The following is a 27,305-nucleotide window of genomic DNA, read 5'->3' as shown; positions in this document are numbered from 1 at the left end:
GAGAGTATCCCGGCTAGCATGCAGACGAGGAAAAGGCTCTGAAGATTGTACCTGTTCTAAACAGTTCTTTGATACAGAAGCCTTTCTTGTTAGCAGTGATAAGATTATGTATGGGATTTGGAGCTTCTTTGAGCCCCTGCCTTTCTTTTGTTGATTTTGGCATGTTGCAATGTCATGTGTTCTCTGCTTATCGTTTTGAGATGCATTGTTAGTAGCTGGGCTGCATAATTGATCTTCATCTCTAATTACTCTCTTCTCCACAGGTGCCTGGAAAAGGTCCAGATGGGAGCTCATACAATCTCCACTTCGAGGGGATGGAAAGGCAGTATGCATCCTTACCCAGGTACAGCACCGAGCCTCATACACAGAGACTCTGATTCACCCTCCCTCCGATGGGTGGGGAAATCAGCCCACAGCTGATGTCCAGCTCTGACATGAGAGATAATTTTGCAGTTTTGTCTTGTCACCTTTTTCTGCTGATTTAGTGCCATCTTTATAACTGTACTATTAATTTGGACTTTTGAATTTTAAAAAAAAAGGTCTCTCATTGAACATGTCAGCAAGAGTCATGATCCACAGTTAGAGAACATGACATTGAGGAAGCTGGCTCTGCAAGAGTTATAACAGGTCATAGCAGAGCATAAATGACTGAGTTTATAGTGATATAATCCTAGCTGGCATTGACAGAGTACTGCTGTGGAAAGCCTCCACTACAGCAGCCACAGCTACTGAAGTCCCACTGTTGCTGCAAAGACCGTCTGACTAGCAGTCCTATTCCAGTAGAGCATCTCTGTGCTTTAACTGAACGCTGTGGAAATGAGAGTGAATCCTCTGAGGACTTTTTTTTAATTTTTAATCCTTATCAACTCAATGAAGAGTAATTCTAGTCTGAAAGCAGTGGGGCATAACAAAAAGGAAGCATTTCAGAGATTTCAGTCCCGTTTCTATGGGAGTTCTAATAGCGGAGTGTAAGATTTAGCAAGCCAGAAAGGGGAGCGAGAGGATGCTAGAAGAGATAGTGGGAAGCAGCGGGAGGAAAACAAAAATAGAAAATGTTCCCCCTTTAGAATTAGAGGGCTGGAGAAGACCTTCAGGGGGTTGCCCAGTCCACTTCTTGGACCTATAAGCAAGATAATTTGTAAAAGTGAAGCAAAAATAGCTATTTACAAGCAAGAGATTCTTTGTTGTGAAGTAGTGCTGGCATTTAGGAAATCAGTGAATGGTTTCTTTTTCCTTCATTTTCTTTTTCCACTGAGCTATTTACATTCAAAGGTGTCACTGGAGAGACTGATTGATAAATATGTAATGCTGTGTCCAATTCCAGATGAAAATACAAAGAATTTCTTACTTTTGGAAACCGCTATATAAAGGCTGTCTCACAGGACATTGTTGGATATTTGTAGGCATTTTTAATGTACGTGGTTTCTAAACCCAAGGATGTGTCTGTAGTTTAGTTACTGCCTTCAAACGACATTTGTGTCAGCCATCATTTTGGAAATTCGTCCTGTGCAGTAACTGGCTTTTCTAACAGAATCCTGCTTTCCAGCAGTGTGTCCTCTATGTGTTTCCTGACTGACTGTGGATATTCTTACTCTCCTGGGTAAATAGCCATCTTTTTCCATAGTCCTCCAACACTCATGTTTCCTGTCATGTTTTTAGCACTGATTTTTGCAGGTTAGTTAGGTGTAGTTTAATTATGCACACTCTTTTTTATCTATTTTAAACTTCAATTTTGTTGAGTACTTCCTTGTGAATTACAAGAATAAATTAGCAATTGGTGCCCAGTGTAACTCTCTACAGCAATTTTTGTATTCCTGTATCATGTCTCCTTTTATTCATTTTCCCTTCAAGCTCATCAACCTTATTTATCCAATCTTTATAAAATGGAAATTTCCTGGTGAAGTAACTTCTATCACCCTGAATTGGTTTTATTTCACCGGTATTCCTTTTGAGCGAGGGTGACCGGAACTGAGCACAGCGCTGCAGATGCCAACGTGCCCTTGCTTTATGCAGCAGTGTTCTCTGTATTCCTTCTATCCCCTTCCTTTTCAAACCCACTGCATCCTCGGCACATCCCCGAGGTGTGTGTACTGCTCACCTCTGCACCCTGCGTTTTTGTGTTGTGTTGTCTTGTTTTGTTTTTTTAAAAGTAGGTCTGTCTGAATGAGATCACGAATCTCACAGTGTTCTTCTGAAAACCTCCATTCAACTTTCTGGAAGCATGACTCTCCAGCTCTTATGACAGGTTTGAGTATTTAGCTGGCTGGGATTCACCAGTTAGGAAGTCACCCAAACGTTCAATAAGCTTTTGGAGATGGGTGCGGAGGGTGTCATTTCTCTCGGTGCCTAAGAAGATTATGCTGGAGAGCGAGAGGGCCTGCACTTCAGCGGGGTCGCGTGTGCTTCCTGACCCAAACGCTCGCGCTGCCGCACACAGGCCGTGCCATCGCCGCGTCTCCAGAGGGTTTCCACCCTGGCAGGAGCAGAGCTTTGGGACAGCGCAGCTTTGGGTGTGCCTGCAGTCCAGCAGTTGGCTGCTGCCTTTTATACTTAGGTTTTCTAAGTTTTGCAGTTTCATGTTACTGCAGTAATTAAGCCCTGGCAGTCACAAATGACTAGATTGCTACAGTGAAGTCTAAATCCAGAAGAAGGGGATGCAGTCTCATTGCCAGCCACTAATGGAAATGAGTGATTTCTTTTGTTCTCATGGCTGACTGCCCAGGAGTATGGAAGAATCCAGGTAAAAACCACCCATTTGCCAACCTATCCTCAGTGGAGGATCCATGAATACTACTGTAATGGAGACAGCATTATTAAAAAAAAAAAGAAAGAAATAAGAAGGTAGAAAGAAATACAGAGGTAATATTTCCTCAAAGAGCAGCTTTCTTCTCCCCAGCATTCTAGTATTAGTTCATGGTTTCCTGCCCTTGTCTTGTCCCTGTCCTCACCTTGGTTAAACCACTGACCCGCGTTTGGTATGGATGTGGTATATAATTGTCTGCATACTTAGCTGTTTAAGTCCAGTTTAATAAGAGATACTTAAAGAGGCTTCAGATGAGGGTTGTAGATGCTGCGAAGCAGATTCTTATTGCAATATTGTGTTGAGTCCAGGAGGATATGACCTTTGCCTGCTGCTCTGGTGTGGCACAACACAAGGAAAGAGAGGAAAGCGCTCGGACTGCAGCCAGTTTTACTGAATGAGAGGGGAGGAGGGGATCTCTGCTATGTCAAGAGTAACAGGGAAACTGTTTTGCTTACCTGGAAGCCAGCAGGAGTCATGCCAGTGCGTGTGGACATGGACAAATTGAATAAGAGAGCTTTAGTTTTCCTCCCCACTGGGCAAGAAGGAGGAATGATCACCTGCCAAATAGCTTTATGAATGTCTGGTGCCCCTAAGACACTACCCCATTCCCATGCAAAGGCACGCATCCTGCGTGAAGGGGAAGTCACGTTGCCAGCAGCATCCGAACGTATCTGCTGCTGGGTTGTAAAAATCTAAGCTTTGAAATATCATTGCTGCTTTGCCCTTTTGTTTTGTATTTTTCTGTCTTTGAAGCTGGGCCAAATGGCCAAATTCAGGTGATATAAGTCTGTATTAACTGTATCTGAGCAATTCAGCTGTGTCAAGCGTGCTTGCCTTTTCAGTCGATGCAGCAGCAAATCCAGTGTCCCAGTCTCACTGAGCTCAGTGACGCCCTTTTTGCCTTTGAGTGGAGGATCTGTTCCTGTGTAAGGTTACATTTTTAATTAAAAGCTGAAAACAGGAGGCAGCAGCCTTTGGAGGAAGGCTTTGTATGTGACTGGCTTAATGAGTGGCCAGCTGAGTTAGGTAGTTAAGTTCCTAGGTAAAATAATGGCAGTCTGTAGACTTGGTTTGGAAATGTCTACAGAGGCAAATATCTGAATTAGATGATAAGTGGCTGTGGCAGGAGAGTGGCAGGTCTTCATCTCACACTGCATTGTGCTGTTCTGTCCACAGAAAAGCAGCAAAGTGGGAAAGACAGAATGGAAGGCTTTGCAAGAGAGATACAGTTCTTTGCACTCAATCCTTACATGTTGCCCTGGGGCTACGGCTAGGTAGTGCCGAGTAGTAGTATTAAGCAATGTTTAATCCTCCTGCTTAGCAGGAGGATGGCTTTATTCTTATACCTCTTAGCCTCTTCTTTTGCGGAGAGGAGCAGGGCAAGGGTGTGGGAGCCAGAAAAACATTTTTTTAAGCTATTTTTAATCCTGTTTTCTTGGTGTAATCCAGAATATTTTCCGGATGGAGCTATGGAACAGATGTGAAGCTGAAGCTGCTCTGTTTGTTCATAGTTTTATTTTTGAGCTTGCTTTTATGGAAGTCTGTCTTAATGTAAATCACAGTCTTGCCAATGGCAGCCTTGTTTGGAGAAATCTCGTGTTCAAGGACATGTTCTTTTCTGTGTTGGTGGAGAAGCTGGCTGTGACCAAAAGCTGACTATCAGACACTGAGGCGGGACACTGGTGACATGATGAGTGTAGATCAGAAAGCTCAGCCGTCTTCCTGGTAAGAAATGCTGATTCCAAAGCAAAGCTAATACTCCAGACTTTCTCTGGAATCCTCGTATTATTGAAAAACATGCATTTTTGTGGAGAAAAGGGGTGGGGCTGGAAAGGCAGTAAGAGCATTAGAAAATAACTGCTAGCATGGAAAAATGAGTTGAGGCTGTGTAGATGAGTTCAGCTGTATTGCTGTGGTGGGGAGGAGACCGCTGAGCAAACTAATAATTGGTTCACAGGAATATGTGTCTTAAATGTAACATGCATCTTAAAACTGGGAAACTTGCAAATGTATTAAGGAGCTAGTCTTTCAGTACAGTGGCAGCACATAGTCTTGCCATGCTGGAAGCTTCTCTTCAGGTTGACCGTGCAACTTGCACTTCTTAAGGCAGTAGCAAAAAGCAGCATATCCTCCATTTCTAAGTATGAAGCCAGAAAGGACAATTTTGGTCACCTTATCTGAGCCCTCCAAGACCTTCTACATTTCTGCATCAAACTAAATTTCAATTTTGATCCATCACATTACTTTTATAAATGTATTTACAAAAGCATCTAACCTAGAATTAAAATGTCACGTTGTGGAGAATACATTACATTCTTCAGAGGTTAATTATGTTACTGTTTAAAAAGAATATGCCTTTTTCCTTTCATAAGTCTGAAATTACCCAATTTCAGTTTCTAGGTACTATGGTAAATATTTTCTCTGCTGGATATGAAGAGCCAAGCCTGCAAAATGCCTCCTCTTCAGTATTTCTATGCAGTGATCATTTATGTTATCTTTCAACCTCCCTTTCAATAAATTAAAAAGATTGAGCACTTAGGTCTTACACTGTAGAGCATGAAAACAGCATTGACTCAAGGGGCCAGAGTCCCCATGCAGTCAATTTGAGGTAGCCTCTAGAGTTGAGTCAAAAACATTTCCGACTCTCTGGATCAAAAGCCAAGTTTCTGTAACACCTATGTCATGAAGAGATAAGGTTCCTCAAACAGAAGGAATGGATCACTTAGCAAGTTTTATTAGGTTTTTCTTGCGCTTGAGTGTTTTTGCCTTTATTTTACTAACAAAGTTTATTTCAAAATGCAGGATTTCTGCAATTTAATTGAATCCCAAAAACGTCATCAGAAAGTGACTTGACACAAATCACAAGAAGAAGTTAATTGTCTATTAAATAAGAGTCATCATTCACCATTGTCTAGCAGAATCTGAAATTAATATACTGACATTACTTAAATATGTATATAGTGTATTCTCCTGGTTAACAAAAAAGAAATCACAATTTTAGTGCAGACTATAATTAGCTGCAAATCAACTTGTCAGAGCATTTCCAGCCTATGGGAATTGACTAACCAAGGAGCACAGATGAAAAAGCAAGGTTTAAAATCAATTATTTAAAGCAAAATTCCCTGCTCGTTGGTTTAAATCACAATTAATTTTTTTGCTTTAAATCACTTTGATTTAACTTATTCTGTCCTACGTTGCAAAAAAATCTATCCCCCATATCATTTTGTGTACTTCGTTTACATTCCTCCTTGATATCCGACAGTATGTTACACATCATTGACCCAGCAGTGCAGTCATGGTTATAGCCGTCGGCTGAGGGATGTGATGTGCTGGTTGTTTTTTGGTGTTGACCCATCTGCACTGACAAGTGCCATGCGGAGGCCCAGTGGTTCTCAGTAACGGTGACAGTGTTGCTCTGTCCCACAATACTGCTGCTCTTCTGCCAAGCTGTCTTCCAGGTGCTCAGCCACTTCTTAGCAACAATCTGCCTCTCAATTTTCCACTGTTCCTCTCTTCAGTTGACTTCGTTACATGACTCTGCTGAATTTGCCTTTTGTTTTTTTTTTTTTAGCCCAAAATTGTGCTTTATGGCAGGCAGAGGGTGGCAATGCTGATGCAGGCTGCGGGTGTTGCAGGGATGCCATTGCTGCCTTGTAGCACTGTTTAAATTGGAGCATCGTTCACCTGGTTAAAACGAGCATGTGCAGATATATTTTCATAAATGGGGGGGGGGGGAGGTGCCAAAACTTTAATGGCAGTGAAATGACTTATCAACCCAGTCCAGAATCACCAAAGTCAGAGTCTTGTCAGTGAAACCACGTTACTCGACCTATACAGTTACAAAGCAAACCTGTTAACTTTTGGTGCATAATATAATACACAATATTTTTAGTAATGCCCAGATTTTCCCTCCAAAGTGGTGCAAAAACAGTGAAGGGCAGGGTGATGGGAAAATATTTTGTACTTTCAGGTAGCTGAAAAAAGTCTGTGTCTCCCCCATTTCTCATATTGATTAAAATTAAGAGAAGAGAGTCAAGAGAAAGATTTCAGAACCAGTTGTGAGTCGTCTTTTTTAATTTTCAATGTAAACCGTATTTTTTTAATATTCCCCCGACGTAACTGCAAAACTAAGACGACTTGATAATTTGGAGTCTTAAATAGGATTAGAACTAAGTAGAGCGCAAAAATGAATGGCCCACTTAATTTCATCATCCTAGTCATGTGAAATATAAATAATATTCAAACAGTATATTCTATGGTATACTTGATTATTAACTTTCTCTTCTGTTTTAATCATCTAAAGTAATATCAGTAACTCAGGGATATTTTTTAAATATGATTTTTATCTTGACAGCTGTACTTTCATTGAAAATGCAGCAAAATCCTATCTGTCTGTATCTACCAATGTGGTGATCTCATTATAAATGAAATATGTGTATGGTTTTACTTGGTTTTTAAGTCCTGGCAGATGAATTTAGAATGAGTTTTAATGGAAATACTGGTCCTACTCAAGGACCTCCAAGATACGTTGCAGTAAACCAGCCAGGATGAAATACAGGCAAAGAAAAAAGATCATCCTTACATGCAAGAGCACAAGCTTGGGAACCAAGCTGATGTGCTCATTAAACGATTAGCTTAAATCCAATATTAAACAGTTTAAGATTTGCTTAGCTAACTTTACTTAACTCTGCAAGGTAATAAAACTGATTGCTGTGGAAACTGCCCAGTGCCTCTGAGATGTCAGGAAAGTCACTGTATTTCAAGAAGGACAGAGTCCAAATCCAAAGCGGGACACCAGATCTGTGATACGTCCGTGCAGGAGAAAGCTGGAAGTGCTCTCTTGCAACTTGTTCTGGTTTATCTCAGTTTCGATTACTCTGCTGCAGTGTGCCGTCGTACTAATATCACCTCAGTGCCATATGGGAAGTCTGAAGGCTTTTTTTTTGTGTATGGTGTCAAAACACATTTGCCCAAAAACGTGCCGAGTTCATAAATAACCTGTGTATACCTTCTACAGGGAGAGTCTTGGACATTAAAAGCAGAGCAGGTAGGAAAGGGCCAGTGTACTGTAGAAGTTTCAAAAAATGGTCATGTGTCTTGTGTCTTTCTCTAAGACTTGGCTGAAAGGAGGAAAGAAAATTGTAAACAGGATCACAATTACAGAAATCTCTAAGTTGAATTCAAAAGGAAGGAGATTTGGTTGTAAAACATACCTCCAGCTTTCTAATAAAATAGAAATATCAGTTGAAATGAACAGGGTGCCTCTATCCAAGCCAAATTAAGTCTTAATACTGAAAAAGTATACTTTAGGAAGTCAGAAAGGTCAAGGTTCATGACGTCACATCATGGATTGCGGCTGGCAGGCCGCTTCTATAATTTCCATGGGAATAACTAAAGAAAATTGAGCAAAGAAAATGTCTGCAACAACTGGGACGTAGCTTGAAAAGAACACTAAAAACCAGATGTCCCAGAAGAATACTTTGGAAGTGTAGAAGGAGGCAGACAGGGATGGGTTTTGTCAATTTTTCTAATAAGTCAGTCAGCTCCTCATAGCAAAAAAACAGTTAATGCAATATGGAATACTTTAAAAGTCAATTAATATTTTGAAACTAAACAGCCAGTCTTTTTGCAAGGAGATACTAGCTGGAGTAAATAAAAAATGCTATACTATATTAAAAATACAAGAGATGGAGGAAAATATTGCCTTTGAACAAAAGGGCTTGAATTAATACTATGAAATTTAATGAAATTGTGGAGACATTGCCTCAGAAAAGAAAGCTGTATTAGCTATGCCTCCAGTGAGTAAAAGAACAAAACAAATGTTAGGGAACAAAATATTAATGAAAGAAAGAAGTGTCAGTACAAAATGGTTAGGTTGAGATGAAGGATCTGTGGAAAAAAAGATAAGTTGAATGTAAATTAAAAAGAAGAAGATCAAATTAAAAAACAAAAGCATATGTCCCATAGAATGCATCAACAGAGCAATGTGCTGAGTGAAACCTGGGGAACGAGACGGGTGCTACAAAATGCAAATACGTCCTTTGCATTGTTGAGATGGATATTGAAATTGCTCAAGAGACCAAGAGGCAGGGAAGCTCAGCTGGCTGCTTTATAGGTATGGATATTTGGAACAAAAATGTTGCTGCTTCTGTTGGGTTATAAATCAGAACTGATCAAAAAGTATGGACTCTAGGCTGCAAAAGTGAGGAAATAAGTTTTTCTTTCTGTGAGAAAGTTCATTGTAAAATAAGACAACTCCACTGCAGTTCTCGGCTTTGGCTTTCTCTTGACGAATGGGTCTGGAGGTGTGGCTGAAAGACCGTTGTCAGTGAACATGCTTTAAAAACAGCTAAAAAAGGAGAAACGTAGGAAGCCAACAGCATCGGGTGTAAATACATAGGATTTTCGAGGATGTTGGATCAGGATCTTTTGAGCGAGCTTCCTGCAGCTCTCACAGCGTTGTGCGTGAACCTACTGTATGTTCTGTCACGGCTCAGCTAGGTTCGTGTAAGCAAACAGCAGCTTCGCGATGGCACCCATCGCTCAGAGGCAGACTGTGGTTGGTTCTCCGTAATCCATCCAGTTCCCTTATCTTCATCCAATCTTTGCAAAGCAGGTTCAGAAAAAAACAGGAAAGACGTTAAACAGAACAAGGAAGTTGCACTGTCACGGTGGCAAGTTTCAAGCTTCTAATAGCGAGCCATTTAAAGTCATGAGTCAGTTACAGGTATTCTTGTATACACATTTATGAAAGACGAAAAGAGATTATGATGATAAAGTAGGAAAGTGAATTGTATGTGGACAGTCTTAATTGCATGCTGTAAGGTAATGACAGGCTGTGAAATCTTAAGAACTCAAATACAGTTCTGTGTTCTGTTACAAACACATAGGGGACAGAGTCACGAGCTCTCAGCGTGCCACCCACCGAGAAATAAGAAACAGGGCGGGGGAGATGAGAGCCACAGAGAAACACAAGGGCAGTGCTTTAAGCAGACCTGTAGTTGTTTGTGATTGTTATCCTTGGTGAAACCCTGCCTTGTGAGGAGAGCGCTTTTATATAAACCAGCGATTAAAAGAAAGAGGTACCTAATTTGAAATTAAGAGAATCACTGAAGAATTTAATAGTAAAAGCAGTTGCTAGAGCAGCTGTTTCAACACAGCTCATACAATTGGCAGCCAAACTGCTTCCATTTCATAAGTAGGTGACATATTTAATTTCTCTGCACAGAAGTCTCTTAAACACATATCAAGAGAATGTTCTAAATTCCATGGGGTTTTGTCCAGCTTTCTTTGTCCATATTTGCTCTTCAACTATGACACTTTAGAAAATCATGCTTTGGATATGTTGATTCAGGTTGAGTAACACCTCATTCTACAAGAAATGTTGTAGAAGCTAGTACGAGCGTGATCCAGAACCACTGCAATCCATGGATGTGGTCCTACCAATTGCAGTCAGCAGTACGTTTAGACTGAAAGGCAATCACTGTTAGAGCATATTCCTTCATTTCTTTGTTGTCTGGGTCAGTCTGGTAGTAATTTGATAAACTCTGATTAGGATATTTGTTTTTTTCCATGGGAACTCTGCCCAACAATGTTTGCAGTCCAAATCTCTCTGTATTTTGGAGATCCTGGAAAAAGGAATATATCTTTGCCTGCTCTCTTCTGTTCTTCTCCATCCCATCCCATCTTACCACAGATACAAGTGAAGTAAAAGTAGGACTTAAAAATCAATGTAATTCAAGGTTGTTGAAGAATTGCAAATGTTCAGATCACTAGCGGTTATGGACCAGTAACTTCAAGAGCAAGCATGGAGCTTAAACTCCTGTTGCACCCTGTTAGAGAAAATTAATTCCTGCTTTCTTAAGAATCTTTACCATCATGGGAAAGATTGCATTGTTCTAGCATTTAATAGTTATGTAAATTAGCACTAATTTTATCACTTACCACCTGTACAAAATTTTCTATTAGAACAGCGCTTTAAAATATGGCATAAACAAAGCACAAGATGCACAGTGTTACTGTTCTTTTGTTGGTGCTTATTTGGGAAAATCTGCATAAGCTATTAAGCATCTTTACCACAGGTAAAGATGTTGTGGATATGCCAGAAGCACACCAGCAAAACTTTGTAGGCCACTAGTCAGACTTCCAGCAAGCTGTATTTTGGAAATATATTAAATATCATAGTGCGTATGCTAAAAACTTAACCACATCTTTACAGTAACGGTAGTGTCTTTGCTGTACTCAAAAACTTCGTCTGCCAAATGTAACTTAATCTGGCTATAGAGATATTGACAGAACTCATACCTTCTGCTGGCTTTTGTCTGGTATCGGCGTGGCCTCCGCTGGTTCCGCACTCTATTCTGCATGAGCAGATGGGATCCTACAGCTGTTTGAATAAATATTAGTTTTAAAGAGTTATTCTGCTCTGATTAACCATTCAGTGAGGGGGGGAAATGGCGGGGGAGAGAGCGCCTAAGGAGTCTCTCTGCTTCAGGCCTCTTGCCCAACAAGATTCATTTAAATGTTCGAGTGGCGATGAGGTGAGGAGTCATGTAAACTGGAAGCTGTTCCTCAAGTCACCGTCCTCTCTGCGCTCAGAGTAATTGATAGCTCATGCACTTGCAACAGCTGAAAAAACAGAGCAGAACATGCGAACACGTCCACTGTATAACATATGTGGGAAGTGAGAGGAGGAGAGTGTTAACTTTAATAGAAAGTGAATTATCTGCCATTTTTGTTCCACTCCAGATGTAATTCAGGAAGGAGATTGGATCTGTGCATTAGATAGTCTGAGACAGCACCTTGGAAATTGGCAGCCAGCTCCAGCCAAGGGCGGAGAGAGAGGGCGGTAAATGTGTGAACAAAACGCAGCCCAGGTTATCAAGTAAAACCCCAAGCCAACGGGAGTCCTTGGATATTGAGTAGCTGGCACTTCTCTTCATTTAAAGAAGAGAAATAGCCTTTGTTTTCCAGGTGAAGGGAAGTACTTTGAGAGCAGTCTGTTGTAGATCATGACAAAATCTGGCAAGCAAAACCAATCTCAGCAGGATTTCACAGTTGAAAATCCATGTGAATGGCTTTTTGCTTGGATCTAGGTGTTAGCGTACTGTTGTACATACCCATGTGTCACCAGGTTTTGGTCCCTCATTTATCATTTTTGTTACGAATTTTGGCTCGATCTGAGATGCTGTGCTTTAAAGAAAAGGCGTATTTGTTTACTGAGAACTGAGATGTCTTCAGTATAAAAAGAATGTATTTTTGGAAGCACGGTATAGTCACAGTTTTTCCCTTTGTTTTGCTTTCTTGAAGAGGTAATAGTGGTATGCTCTTGAACTGAGATCAACTACCCAAAACAATAGCTGGGACAAAACAAGTAGAAGAAAGGACATACTAACAGTCTTTCTTCCAAAGATCCTCAAACAGCAAACACACTTTACAGCTATACATTCAGCGATTAAAGATTTCCAGAGTCAGTTAAAAGCTTTAAGCATACCAGTAGCCGCGCTCAGAAAGCCTGTGTGACTTTGCTGTGCGTACTGTTTCTTACTGGCTAACTCGACTTCTAGTAGTCCTCTAATTAGCTTTGTAGGGGTCTCTGAAGGCATCTGGGTTTCTCACTGACTAGGGAATTAGGCTGAATTTAGGCTGCCTGAATATACCCGTGCTGGTTTTGAGCATTTTCTGTAAGGATCTCTTTACCGCGTGGTGTGCTGCAGCCCCCTCTGGAATGGCGAGCCGGAGCAGCTCCGTAGTGCAGGCTGTGCTGCGGTACTGACTGCACCACGCTTTATGGCAGAAAGCACAGAGCAGATCGGTTTGAAACGAAAGGGAATTTAAAAAAAAAAAAAAAAGACGAATTCAATTAGTCAGTTGAAATTGAGTTGGGGTTTACAACTTGAATTTTTAGGCCCAGATCCATCAGAGCACTTAAGCACCTGCTTTACCTTGAATACATTTTGCTTTTCAATAGCAGTCATTTGCCTAGCTATCAGAGGCCACCAGGAAACCTGGACTTAAACGTGCATTGTAAAGCATCGGGGAAGGATGGCAGATAGTCACTGGTACTTAGAGAAATTTCGCTTTTTCACTCCCTGCACTTTCTGTGGTTTAAATAATGCCTCCTTAATGTTGCCTTAATGCAATGCTTTTTGTTAAATATCCTGTAAATAATATCTAGAAAGGTTATTTAATGAATAACCTGACTTTTTCTTTGAAGAGACTTGTTACTGATCTTAACTCAGAATCTCTTTAGTATTATCGAGGGGAATAACAACCTTAGTGTCATTTTGGTTTGATTTCTTTGTGCGAAGGGCTGACAGCTCTCCCTTCTCTCTCGTCACCAAACATCTGAAGAAAGCTGTGTTATTGAGAGATTACTGCAGTGGTCCTTGGTCTTACAGAGATTTCATCAGAAACATTTCATTTTTAATGGACAACGGAAAATGTTCAGCTGTCCATTATTACACTTCTTTGTACACAGTCTAAAAATATAAATGGAAATTATAATTACATCTGTAATGCTGGGTCCCAGCTGAAATCACTTTAATCCCAATGTGGAAAAAAAAAATCAATACGGAACCCTTAACCCTGGTCTTTTCCTCCTTAGACATTTCATTTTCACTTGTTCTAGTTTATATCACAAGTTTTATAAGTTTTTGAAGGGACTTTAGTATACAGAGACCGTTTTGCATTCTTAGAATGGTATTGCTGCTTAGTGCTTTTCTAACTTAGAAACTGGAATGTTCTTCCTGAGTAATGGTTTATATTGTAGCTGCTTGATATGATATGAAATTTCTCCCTTTTACTTTTTGATCATGAAAAAAAAGAGGGGCGTTTGAAATGTTGCAAAGTTCTTTTAAAGAAAATCCCATTTTACTGGAAGTAGAATTACACATATTTTTTTTAGAGAGAAACCCAACTCAGCATTAAAGATTTAACACTGAGGTTTGGAAAAGACTTCATTCTCAACTCACCACAGGCTCTCTACTGTATTGTGCTTTTTTCCGATGGGATTCAAATAGTAGGTCCACCGAGGTTAAATATGATGGGGTTTATTTTTTTATATCAACATCTGTAGGTAGAGACATGCCATCAAGTGTTGTGTTTCTGAAACCTGCATCTTTCTGCAAACCTGGGCTTAGACCAATAGTTGCTTTGTTTTGAGTTAGCTTCTGGGGAGGAAAGGAGAGGTTGCTTTCATGCTGTAAGGCCTATGGAAACTATTAATTGCCAACTAACTGCAGCTTCCTCGGAAGCATTTCGTTCTGGTAACAGTCAAAGACATGATGCTGCAATTTAGGGCACACTCTGCTACGTTGCCCCAGTTGCCACACTATTAATAATCATACATGTAACATTCATGTAGCAGAGGTGTGCTATTCATCTGGTAGAATGCCTTGTTTCTTAGTAATTGCACATATGTACCCCTCTCTTCGTCATGAGCACTCAAAAAGTAAAAAAATAAATTAACTGCATTTTGGTCAGTCTTTCCTCTGAATACCTGAAAGACACAATTGAAAAGGAATGTTTCCACGTGGAGTGAGGCATTTCAGCAACCCACATCTAGTACTCCAGCTATTTATTTGCTGTCTAAGGCTGTCAGGCCTTAACTTCCTGACTTCATTCCAGGATACAGATGTCTCATTCTCTCCCTGCCCTCTCCTCCCTTTTCAGGTACCATTCTCCTATATAAGAGCCTAATCCAAAGCTCATTGAAATGCTTCCATTGACATCCAGAGGCTTTGGCTGAGGCTGGATGAGTCTGGGGCACAAAGTTCCTCATTGCATCGAGTTATTCCCTCTCTTCAGCCTGGTATCTAGGCAGAGCACAGATCTCTTTCCATCTTCACTTCCCTCTGCAAAGTATTGTGATTTTTTTTTATGAACATGCTACTTCAAGTCTATCACACCGCACAATCTGAAACTACTTAGAATGATATTGTGGTAGTGACCTTTATTGTTCATTAGTGAATCAGCAGCCTAGCTTACTGTGGCTTTAAATGAGCTATATAAATTGGTTGTTATTTTCAGTGATGATTCCCTTGATTTGAACATACTAGAGCAAAGATAATTGTTTGATTGATTCATTATGTAAAAGATTGTTTCAAGTTAGAGGGTGTTTTTATTTATTTTTTTTCCCCCAGCCAAATTGAGACATGCTGTCTGGAATCTTTGCCAGGTTCTTACCAGGTTCAGATCAGGAGGTGCTATTGCTTCTCTTTTTCGCACTGATGGCATGTAGTGGCCTTCCCGGGTGGAGTAGGGGTGCCTCTCTGATTGTGATGGTGTTCGTCATAATCGAAGCTGAAGCTACTGACAGCATCACGTCTTGCACGTAAGACTTCACAGCACGTAGCAGTCTTTGACACATGGTGTATATATATGTTCAAAAGAAATTAAAGTCTATACCTGGAGTGCTGTCTAAAGCCTCTCTTTATCTCAATATTGGCTTGCCCCTAGCTTCCAACTGCTGTGCTGTCACCTCTGTAAAGTATCACTAATTCCCAGCTGTTGGCATCGCTTTCCCATTGCTCAGGGATGCAGTGTTTTGGTGTGTCTTTAAACTATTTTTTTTCCTGTCTTCCGCGTGTGCTTCCTCTTCCAGCTTCAGCATCCTGATGTCTTCTGTTCTAGGTACATGACTAAGTTGATGTAACTGTGTTGCCACAGGCTGTGCTTGCTCTCTCTGGAAGGTTGCTGTGCTCCAAGAACTTTGCTGTTGCAGATTTTATCTTGTCATCTGACATGCAGCATGGTATGCAGATGGCAAAGAAGAAATTTGTTTAGAAGCTACATATCTCCTCTATTACAAGTGTTGGGGGGGGAGGGTGCCCATAGATCTGGGATATTGATGATTGCATCAGTTCCCAAAGAGCAAAGGATGCTGCATGCCCAGCGACCATGCTAGTAAGTCCTGCTGGATGCATGGTGCTGCCCCAGACCAGGAATGCATGGAAGAAAATCACATAGATCTCATGACGTCTCATGTCATCTTAGACTCCTTACAGTCATTGCCAGGGTTGGTGCTGCTGAGCAAGAAAGCAAAGAACAGAACAGTAGCCAGGCCAGGAGGGGAAAGTGGCAAAAAATGTGGTGGGAGCCATGGGCTCCTGGGCCTTGTGGATGGAGGCAGAGAGGACAGCGGGGGATGTGGCATCTTGCCCTGTTGTCATGTCCTCCCATCTCCAGCCTGTGGTCTAACATGATGTGCGCTGACTTCCAGATTTGTTTTCTTAAAGAGACAAAATCCAGCAAATGAAAAAGGGAAGGGGAAGAACTGAGCACAGAAGTGCATGAAAGTCAGCAGTTAATGTCGTCTTCAGCTGTGAACAGACCAAATAGCTTGTATGTATCTAGAGGCATTAAAGTTAGTGCCATATATATGAGTAAAAACTCTACCTATGCCCAAAGGCTGGATTAGGGTGGCTGGGAGCTGTATTGTGCACTTCCTCAGCGCTGTGCGGTTTAGGTCTCAAAGCAGCGTTACAGTGATGTATTTGGTAGCAGTGGTGTGTGTGCGTCTCATTCGCACGCAGCTATTCTGCAGGGCATGTTCGGGGGTGTTTGAGGAACCGAGCAGATTCACGGCTGTGTCTCACCTCTCCAGAATCTGCTTCTGCTACCAGAATCTGGTGTGCTAAACCCTCCTCATCTGAGCAAGTCAACAGCCTGGCCCAGGCTGCCGCCTCAGAGAATGGCAGGGACTTTGTAAATAAAGGAAACAATTGAATGATAAGTTCACACTTCAGCACACTGCTTAACAACCTGATAACAGTTAATTACATACAGTATTTTTAAATGCAGCAACAAGGAGATAACTCATGCAGAGATGGAGCACAGGCACTTGGGCCTCACGACCGAAGGTTAACCTCTTACTACCCGTGTCGCTAAAGAGACTGGTGACCTGCAGCTCCGAATCTCACCAGCTTTGAACATTTACTGGCTAGCAGTGACTCAGGGCCATCCATGTAGCATTTCCTCAGCCTCAGGTAGGGGCAGGGGGGGAATCGGCGCTCAGCCCCACAACTTGCAGGGCCCCGCTTTGAAAGAGCAACCGGTGTGCTTATGGGCGGGAAATGCAGGGTGGTAAAACAAGGGTTGTCTCCACCATGGGCAGCAGGTAGAGCATGTCCAGTCTGGCAGTCGCTCGGTTTGCTGCAGCTGCACTGATGTTCGTGTAACTGTAGAAGCTCTTAAGGAAGAAGCCAGGATAAACACAGCTGGAATGGGCTTCAGTCGCAGGGCGCTTGCGGCCGCCTGCAAGTCACAGCAGCTGCAGTCAGTGCTACTGCTCTGTGGGCACCGGGTGGGACGTTTCCGTCTCTCCTAGCCTGGTGGGACTGAGGGGTTTGACCCTTGTTATTTAAAGCTCAACTTCAGGACGTCTGCTGTCAGAGCACCCGCAAAGTTTGTGACTTAATGCAAGTCTAATTAACTGATTTGCCTATCCAAATCTGGAGATTTACACACTTCTGTAGAGGCAGCTGTAAAGTTGTAACTTCAGCTGTTTATCATGCCCTGAGCCTTTAAATCTCAATTATTAAAGGTGGTGTTTAATGGCTGGCTGGAAAAGGGGTGGTTACCAGAGTGTTAATGGAGTGCAGCAAGCCAGGAAATTTATAATCTAATGCCTGTATAGAAATGAAAGGTTCTAACAAAATATGGGGGGGGGAGGATGTACTTACAGGCTGTTTGCGCTGCTTAGGAGCAAATCAGTACATGAGCAGTAGGGGAACAATGGGGACTGAAATACTGCCTGAAGAAAGAAATGAGAGCTGCTTGTTTTTAAGATCCCCCTCGCCCCCAAAAAGCAGCCATTGTTCTCCTCTGGATCTTGAGCTTTGCCTTTGTTGCAAAGGAGAAAAAGGGGAATGGCACATCCCAGTGAGTTTAACAGAATGTCTGGACCCAGAAAGAAATGAAATGGAGGGAAAAATAACCAGCTACAATCAGTTTCAAAAATCATTTTCCTTTTTTATTGAAGCATGGTTTTACTACCCAGTTTGTGCCATCAGAGGCAGAATTGACAGCCATGCTTCATCATGGCAATGGGAGAAAACGCTGCAAGGAATGCTTTAATTTAAATGAGAGATGCTTAAAAAAAAAAAAAAACTAAAAGCTTGGTAATAACATTAATAACCACTTCTTATAGGTTTTTACTAGCCCACTAAAGATCAGACAGCGTGTTAAGATCCCAGCAGCTGAATAGTAAAGACTTGGACCCAGGTTGTTATTACTTAGGGAGATTCTTTTGATGACTTCTGTTATTTGTTGAAAATCATTTGAACAGCACAGCTGAATAATCACCATGCTTTAAATTCATTTCATGTGAAAAATGAGAACAGGGTGGAATTTGGGTTTATGTGTCTTTGAAAGCACCTTACAAAAACAGCGTGGATAGCAGTAGTGCTGTGAATGGACAGGCAAAGGGAGAAGGCTTCCTTGCGAAGGGAGGAGCTCTCCTGAAGCCTGAGCAGTGTGTTTGTTTCCTTCTGAAGAGGGGTATTGACTGCGGCAACAGAATTTCTTTTAAATCAAATTAAAATCTCCTGAACCACCACAGGACCTTTAATTTCTATCCTGATAGCCTCCAAAAAAGCAGAGATCTGCAGTAGAGGTTAGGGTGAGGCAAGGAGATCTGAACGGTATTTCTGGCTTTTGTGCTGCTGCTGTGCTGAGGCCAGTGTTGGGGTCTCACCTCTCTGCGTCTCTCTTCTCATTGCTTGCCTGCTCATGAGGGAAGTAGCTGGCTCTTCTCGTGGCAGGGATAGAGGGGTGCCCGCGTCCATTGGAGCTACTGCACAGTAATGCAGTACAAATATTAACCATAAGAGAGGTTTCGCTTTAGCATCTCGCCCCGGTGGTGGCAGTTCTGCATGCATTCAGTACTTCTTTGTATTAGTTTTAAGTCTGCATTGAAATGCAAAATTCAGCTGAGAAACCTAAACGTTTGCTTCTCTTGCTGGCTTAAGATGCATTCATCCTTTAAAAAGAAGTTTTCTCCCCTCCAATGTAACTTGGCCAGCATCGTCTCAGAAATGTGATGCAAGAGACCAAAGGCCAAGAACTCTTTTAGTCTATAGGAAGAGCTTTTGGCCCCTGCTGATCTGCAAAACAAAAGACCAAAGGGACCTTAAAATCTCATCCAGGTCTCTCCCCGACGGAGCATGGGGGTTCCTGAGCAACAAGCATGTCTGCTTAGCAATGAGAGTAGGTTACCAATGCCAAGAGGTTAATGACTCACACGATATTGTTGTGTTGAATAATGAGTAACATATGAAATGACACATGTTGTAATGACTCGCTACTTAAAGTACCAATCTACTTAAGATCTCTTTAAGCTCGAAGGGATCACAGAATAGCAATGTCTTGTTCAATAGGTGCTACTTTATTTTATGCCTCCTGGTAGAAGAGATGTACCATGCCTGAGAGCATATGAACAAAACAAATGAGGAATTGAGTAGGAAGGATTATTGGACTAGTTGCTTTGAATGCTTATTGGGCATTTATAGAGCACCAGCTAGCATATTCAGGTTTTTGTTGCTGTTGATTTGAGGGTTTTAATCCTGATTATCGCAGTTCCTATATTTGTAGGTTGGATTTAGGGAAGAAAAGAAAGGGGAGCTTTGCCTGCAGGATGGGATTATCAGAAGCTGGTCTGAGATCTGCTGTGGAAAATAAACTAATGCTGGTGCAAAGGAGCAACACAATGTTTCATGGCTTTGTTGCTGGTGAGAGGGTGTTTAATTAAATGGTACTCTAAATTCTGGTGTTAACCAATCTGTGACATAGTTTGCTCCATTAGGGATTGAGAACAATCAATTTGCTTGTGTGCAAAATAGACTGTTCATGCTGTCATAAGAAATCTCATATAATCTTATAGTAAAGTTTTAAACCTGCCAGACTACTGTTTTCCTGTCTTAGAGTTGTTTCTGCAGCCTGCTTATCTGCATGGAAAGCTAGTATCTTACTAAACTTTACGCTTGGTCTTGGATGTAAAAACAAGTGGGACACCTAAATGTCTCCAGTTGCTAAGAGCTGCTCAGGTAGCTGCTGGGGTCCAACATCTCTCAAAATGTGGCCCTCTGCAAACAATAAAGGACTTCGTTCTCCAGCACTTTAAGGCTAGGCTTCAACTAGAGTAAACATGTCTATGCTCTTACCTTCTGGGATTGTGGTGCTTTTGCTGTTTGTTTCTAAGTATTCCAAGCCGTAATACTGTAGAGAGAAAAACTATGCATATAAGCTCTTATGTTCAGGCCAGTCAAGGCCACTGTTAAACTTTGCAAAACTGCATGCAAGGGAAGAGAATCAGGCCTCCCTGCATTGCATCTGAAATGTACTCTTGCTTGAATTTCAAACAAACTTGTATGAATCCCTCCTTCTCCAAATCCAAAACAAATATGAATTCTTTAAAAAGGGGAGAGAGAGATTTTTCCGCTCTTTTTTTCCCCCCGTAACACAGGTCATGAAATGATCATTATTTTTATGGGTCTGCAAAGCCTATAGAAGTCAAAGCTATGTAATATACGTTGCAGAGTGTTCTGCTAATCCAGTCCAACCGCAGTCGTGCCTGGCCCAGGGAAGAGGATCTGGTAACTGGAAACCTGACACTGAAGGAATTCCAAACACAGTCCTCAAACTAAAAACAGCTCTCTCCGCATGGCATGTGCTACATGAGAGCCAGGGATTGTATTCGTTTATGTTATCTGATTTTTTAGCCTTGTATTGTTGATAAAAGAACAGGAGAAGAAAGCACCTCCACCAGCTCAGCCCATAAATAATCTGTATGTGGTGTGTTTGAGGTTAGTATGACATTGCTAGACATCTGCCACCTTCTGAGAGGTACAAGCCTCTCTCACAGACAACAGCCACTGAGCACTTCCTTGTGCTGCAGATTCTTCCCAGCGCTAAGATACCAAATTTGATTTCCAGTGGCTTTTTAAATGCAAAATCCATCATCGACTATGGGAAGTATTGGTCTGAAACGGCAAAGAATATTTGTTATAGGAGTATCTCGCCTATTAAGATCCAGAGACAGACTTTAATGAAGCTCAGAGTCATGCAGTGATTTTTTTGAAACCTGCAGTGATTTAAAAAAAAATTTTTTTACGTTATATGCACATTGAATATTAAGCAACAGAAGTTCTTAGTGCAACTGACTACAAACAGCACTTGCGGTGTCTTTAATACTGTAACTGGAGAGATAAGGACTACATGGTCTTTTCAGTCAGTTGTTTTTAGTGTATGTTGAGAAGAGCTTTATAAAGACACAGTGTAATGTATTTGATACTGTAAGATTGTTTGTTTGCATAATTTAATTCTTACATCAGCTTCTCCTTTCTTCTTTAAAAGTTCTCTCCTGGCTGAGAACAAACAGCATGCAATCACGATGCATACAATAGAGTTCTTCAGTGAGAATTTGGACGCAGATAGGACCTTGTTGCTTTCTCCTGTTCTTTAATCACAGCCTGAGCTGCCTGATGCCATCACCCAGAGCCTCTGTATGTCTTGCTTAGACATGAAAGAGACTGCAGCCAAATGTGGGCTTTCCATTTGCCACTTAGTCTGTGGCTGTCTTTGAAGTTTATTTCAAGAAGTACTCCCTGACAAAGAAGGCAGTTTTTCATGTGAGATTATATCCCTTGCAAAATATTCCCTCAGCAGCGAGAAGGAGACAGTGATGTAAGAAGAGAGCATTCCCTTCCTTGCTTTTTACCAGGTACTAAGAGGGTGATCTCTGTGATTCTCCCTATAAAACACAGGCAAGAAAAACTCTTTTGTCATGATGAAATCCAAACCCCCAACATGATGGGGCACAGCATGAACAGCCAGACTGTCATTTTGCTTTGCTTTCCTTTCAGATAACCCAAGCATGTGTCTCGTGGCTGATGTTAAAGGTGACCTGCAAATGGGGGTTAACAATGAAACACAGTAAACCTGAAATGAAATTATTTTTTTCTGTTTGTTTTTTGAAGCATCAGGTATTTAGGCCAGTCTACCCTGTGAGATTCTCCACAACTGAAGAATTACTGAAATGGGGGCTTAAAAAAAAAAAAAAAAAAAGGAAACTGCAGAAAGCAGAAAGTGGTTTAGTTAGGTTTTTTTGAAACCTGCAGATACCTGTCTAACTTGAATGACTAAATAACATTTTGGGTAAAAGAAGCCTTTCTCAAGTATTCCGAATCCTTTGGTTCAGTTTTAGATAAACCCAGAAGCTCTTAAAAATTCTGCAGCAAAGCCAGAAAATATTAGATTTTACATTCTTTGTGCCTGGGAGATAAATAAATCAGGGACAGAAAAACAAACTACTTCAGGCTTTACTTGTTATAGAGAAAATAACACCACGTACTGTTAATTGAACATCAGTCACTAGTTACCTGCTTTATTTGGACAAGGCTACTTTGTGCTCTTAAAGCTCAAAATGGATCACAGTTCTTACCTGGTGAATCATTTAGAAGATAAACCAGTAGAGCTGCTAACCAGCATATGAAACGATACGGCGAAACACGTTTGTAACTACCTGTGAGTGTGATGTATAATTTCTCTGCAGGGGAAGATGAGATTTCACTTTCTCACAATAAAAATGAACATTTTAAGGGGCACCTCGCCCATGACATTTTTGAGGAGTGCATTTTCACACTGCCCCACCAGTTTCATTTCTTTCTTGAACCTGGTGCTTCTGCCTCCCTTCCTTCCACTGCTTCCTTCAGCAGCAGCCTCTGCTTTTAGCTAGACCCACATCAGTGATGCATCTTCCAGTGGGAACCAGCAGAGCTGAACTATCAGCAAAAACACTTTTTGAGCTCTGAGATCAGTTCCTTCCCAGGATGTTGTGTCAGCTTCCCTACCTTCTGCCTGACATTAATTTCACTGGACCCCCAGGTCAAACAACTGGCCAAAAATCTGGAAAACAGCTGACGGTCAGAGCAGCTCCTACTCAGCATGTCCTCTCAGAGGGCACGCTCCTGGCCTAGTCCTTTTGAGTGGCTGGACCTGCTTGACCCAATTTGTGGATTTTTGATCACTCCCCTGGGTCACTGATTTTCCACTTGAGGTTATTGGTTTGACCCCCAAACTGTGGGTCACTTGGGAGGTGTGATATGGCCCTGTGAACTCTGAACTCATCAGGAGCCAACAAAAACAGTGAGGGAGGGGAGAAGAATTTCATTAGGGCCTCCTCAGAGGTGGCAATGTCTGCCACGTGAAAAGGCAGGGGTTGTTTTGCTTCTTGCAGAAACAAGCAGAGCATCTACAAGGGGCTGCCAAGTAGAAAGTGTTTGGTTTGAGTTATGGCAATTTCTTTAAGGATAAACAACAGCATATACTTTTACACCATGAGCTATCAAGTGAAAATAGTGTTGCTTCAGAGGAGCCCTGTTCTTCCTGGCAGGAACTGCCCCCAGTGTCCCAGACTTGCCCCTAATGGTGACAGCATTTCTACAGCCAGAGCTTGGTATCTGTATGTGTTTCTTCTACCTGAAGATTGACTTTCTGATGGTTGATTTGACACGCTTGGAGAGTGTCATGTCAGAGGTTCATGAAGACTCCCCAGGCTGGTTGGTTGCACTGTGAGCAGCTCCCTAAGAACCAACTTCACCGGGCATGGCTGGTGGGTGAGGAAGAATGAATCTTCACGAAATAACTCCAACATGCAGTGCTGGTCATAAAAGGGAAGAAAAGTGTCGTCATTGTAGCATGTGTATCTGCATGCATAACACCCACTGGGATCAGCAGGGAGTGAGCTGGAGAGCGTGGTGCAGCCACGAGGATATCTTTCATGAAATTTCCCCCGGTCATGCTGCCCGGGCGCAGCCTTTTGGGCAGTTACCAGGGTTTCCCAAGGTTTTACTCATGTGAGAGTTCTGGTAATCGTTGGTTAGATCACTGCTTGCATTATTGCCAAGGCTGCTAAAAAACCACACATGCCTTCTGTCTTCCTGGCACTTTCCTAAAGGATCCATGTGAAGTGGATTCAAGCCTTGGCTCCATGTCCAACCTCCCCTCCCAGCTGCTAAGCCCTGACTCTGGGGAAGACACTCGAGAATGATACCACCTATGGGTGTTTCACCCTCAGAGAAGGGAAACTGGTGCTGAGAGTGAACAGCTTTATTTTTGTAAAGAAAGATTTTGCCCTTCTCACATGTTCCTCTCTGCAGTTTGTCTACACAACCAGAGACGGTATTAGCTGTAAGTGAACCAATGGTGGATTTAGTTTTGTAGCATAGGTAACAGCAATGAAGACCTGATGGCACAAGCTCAAGCAGCTTGAATACATGCCTCAGGTCTGGCACACTTGTGCTTTGATTGCTCAGGCTCATCTTCACTGTACAGTCCTAGGTCAAAGCTGCCCGAATGCGCTACCCTCTGCACAGTCACAGCTTCTGTGGCAGCGGTGTCACACTGTTTCCTCGAACTGGACCAGCTGAGCTTTCCTGGAAATAGCTCTTTTGGCTGGATGGCAAAACACATCCCCCTCTTTTCCTGCAACATCCAGGCCTCTTGTGTGAGTTGAGGGATGAGCTGTGTGCTGAAGGCTCAGTAGATGATGCTGGTGGCTCAGTTCGGTTCTCAACAGTCATTTCGGTACTAATTAATCTTGAATTTTTTATTTTAAAGTAATTCAGCTTTACAGTTAGGGCTCTGTCCGAAAGCTGCCTGGCTCTTCAGTGAATTCTGGATCAGGTTCCAAGCTCAGTCCCTTCTTAATGTGATCCACAAGAATTTGGTTGATTATAGCTGCTGATGAGAACATCTTATAAAATCTAATATACAGGATTTTGAGCATTATCCTTATATTAAAAGGTGATGGGTGTGGGTTTGACATGTATTCCTGTTGGTTTGCGGCTTGACACAAAGCAGTTCCTACCACCACAGAAGCCTTTTATGATTAGAAGTGCTTTTTTGCACACAGAGGAATTAAAAGCTGAGTGTGATGGGACTGACTAGTGAACAAGTCTTCCTATAGAAATACATGGAGCAACTCTTTGGCCTGCTGTGGAAATTAGGCTTTGTTGCAAGGCGTAGGTGTATGAGCAGAGACAGCAGTTGTCTCACTACATGCGGTTAAGAGTCCTTTTAGTATCTCAGAGGGTGGCTTCAGGCCCTTCAGCACTTTGTCTGGACTGTCTCACCAGGAGGGGGGGGCGGTGAAGCCAGGAGTGCCTGTCTTTTATAATGTTCTGTTTTTAAAGCAAAAAGTCTCTGGGGAGCATAGGGTCCTAAAAGTCCAAGGCCTGGAATTCTTCCTTTTGCTCTTTCCATTTTAAACAGGAAACATTTGCACTAAGTTATTCCAGGGGGAGAATTGTAGGTTCATTTCAAGGCAGATAATGTTTGTTCATTGCCTATGTCCGTGATTTACCCCATGGGCTTAAACGAGTGCAGCAGAAAACCACATGTTTTGTTTTACTTTGTGAAAAACAAGTTCCAGTGGAGTCTGGGAGCCCAGATTAAGAAAGGGGGAGCACGCTTGTAAAATCTTTGCGTGAAAAAGAGAGAGGCATTGACGAATTGTGAACACCTGATCTGCTGTACCAGAACGATGACTTTTTTAATAAAGCTATGCAAAGAATATTTAAACAGTTGATGAGTTCAGTCCCAAAGCCACAGAGCAGGTGTAATTGATTTATACTTTCAGCCCCTGTTTTGGGTCAAAACCCTGCCGTCTTCCTTCAGCTCTCACTCAGAGAGAAGCTTCCTCTGCAGTCAATGGGAGGTTTTGCCCAAAGTGCAAAGACATTTGCAATTAGACTGGCAAAAACTCCTAATTGAGTTGAACTTTTGGGGATGCTCTGGTGACATGTCTGTAAGAACAATTATTTTTGCCATTTCAAAAGTATCACAAGTTAAGCTGTACTAGGAAAAAATATCAATGTTTCATTAGTGCAAATCATGGAATTAAGATGCGGAAAGCTACAGAGGGGGCTCCATGGCACATCCTCAGGGATGACATGTTCACATGTTGCTTTTCATGTGAACTAGAGCTTGTCAGATCCATGCAGATGCAGACAAGTTACAGGGCTGTTGTAATATCAGGCCTTCTAGATCACGGGAGTTTTTTTGAAACGCCATTGGCAGCTCGCCCGTTAGACACAGGTATTGTAGCCTGACATCCTTAGTGCTTCTTCCAGGAGTTCTAGTTTTTCCAGCTATGATGTTTGGGAAGTTTTACAGTCTGACATGTTAGCAGAAAAAATAGTGGGAAATGGATTGGAAAGCGTGAATATTTGTGCATGTAAAGCTTATGGGATTTGCAGACTTGCAGACCCAACTCATCTGTTTATCCTCAGGCTAGATAAGATTCAGTCAAACATGCATTGTTTAAAGGAGCTTTGTTTCCATTATGGCAAATGGATCACAGGAGTTTGACTTTGGGACCTGAAGGGCTCCAGTGCTCCTCCATTGTAAAAGGGCTGTGATGTGCGCTGGACCCTTCCTCCAGCGTCCTGGGTGTTACAGACTTTTGTAGCGTGCAGGTGGGAGGCTTGTTATCCTTCAGAAGTTCTTTTGATTCATCTGGACCTGTCATGCTTGAGGTGGCATTTCCTTTCCCAAAGTAAACATAGATTGTGAGTACAATAATGTGTAGTAGACTGCCTTTTTATGTGCTTTATTATGTTTTTCCTCCTCAGGCGTGGACCTGCAGAGCCACTGGAATATTTAACAGGGCCACGGGTAATATACAAAGAGAGAGATCTTCCCTACTACCAAGGAGGACAGCCTGTTGTCCACCCATCTAAGGGGAACTACATCCGTGCGCCGGACACGCGAGTGGCAGAATTGAGGTACCCCCAGTACTACCCAGCCCAGCCCGTTGCAAACCAGCATAAAGGACCCCTCCGGCAGGACGTGCCACCTTCCCCTCCTCAGTCCCACCGAGCACCAGCTTATAATGAAATTGTCCGACACCGTGGGACCAGTCCAGACCAGTACCAGTACAGGCAACAGGATCCCAGGCAGAAGAACCCCATGACTGCAGCTGTATAGCCACGCACTGGACTTGTCAGCACAGCCTGGGAGGAATCCCATCGGACGTCATCCTTGTAGAGTTGTTCCCAAGTGTAGCTGCCTGTAAGAATGACACACGATACCTGGAGTTGTTCTTACTGAGCTGGGCTCAGCATAGGGGCTTTCTAACAGGCGAACTGAAGCCACATGAGGTACGATGTGTTTTGAGTACGTGAGGTACCAGACAGTTGAATATTTTTTAATTCCTTTTAAAAATAGAAAGTGGCTGCTGGAAATTAAGCGCAACACTTAATACACCTCAGGGCTATTTACCGAATCCAGTTACACCTATACAGTACATAGCCGTCTGTATAAGGGCAGTGGTGTCACCAGAGTTTACTCCAGAGTGCTGTTGTAGAGCCTTCAAGTGAGAACACAGCACGCAGTACGGACTCCGTGCAGATCTGGGGATCTTGTGTAATCCAGTGTGTGATCGTGAGTTGACAAGGGACTGCCGTGAAGGTAGCGGCCGCATTCCAGGCACGTTCAGACC

At 42.2% G+C, this 27,305-nt stretch overlaps 1 protein-coding gene across 1 annotated transcript in view; it reads left to right on the top strand.

Annotated features, from left to right (window-relative positions):
* PARD3B (par-3 family cell polarity regulator beta) overlaps positions 1 to 26,998 on the top strand; it is a gene marked incomplete at its 5' end in the record, with an annotated part of 288,181 nt that extends 261,183 nt beyond the window's left edge. The window contains 2 exons of the mRNA XM_082311454.1: positions 264 to 343; positions 26,437 to 26,998. Coding sequence (XP_082167580.1) covers positions 264 to 343; positions 26,437 to 26,791 — 435 coding nt within the window. The 3' untranslated portion in view covers positions 26,792 to 26,998. The remainder of the gene's footprint in view (positions 1 to 263; positions 344 to 26,436) is intronic.
* Between the last annotated feature and the right edge of the window lie 307 nt (positions 26,999 to 27,305).

This window comes from Platalea leucorodia (assembly GCF_965183815.1).
Source record: "Platalea leucorodia genome assembly, chromosome: 5".
Lineage (NCBI taxonomy): Eukaryota > Metazoa > Chordata > Aves > Pelecaniformes > Threskiornithidae > Platalea > Platalea leucorodia.
This window is presented reverse-complemented; position numbering and strand designations above follow the sequence as displayed.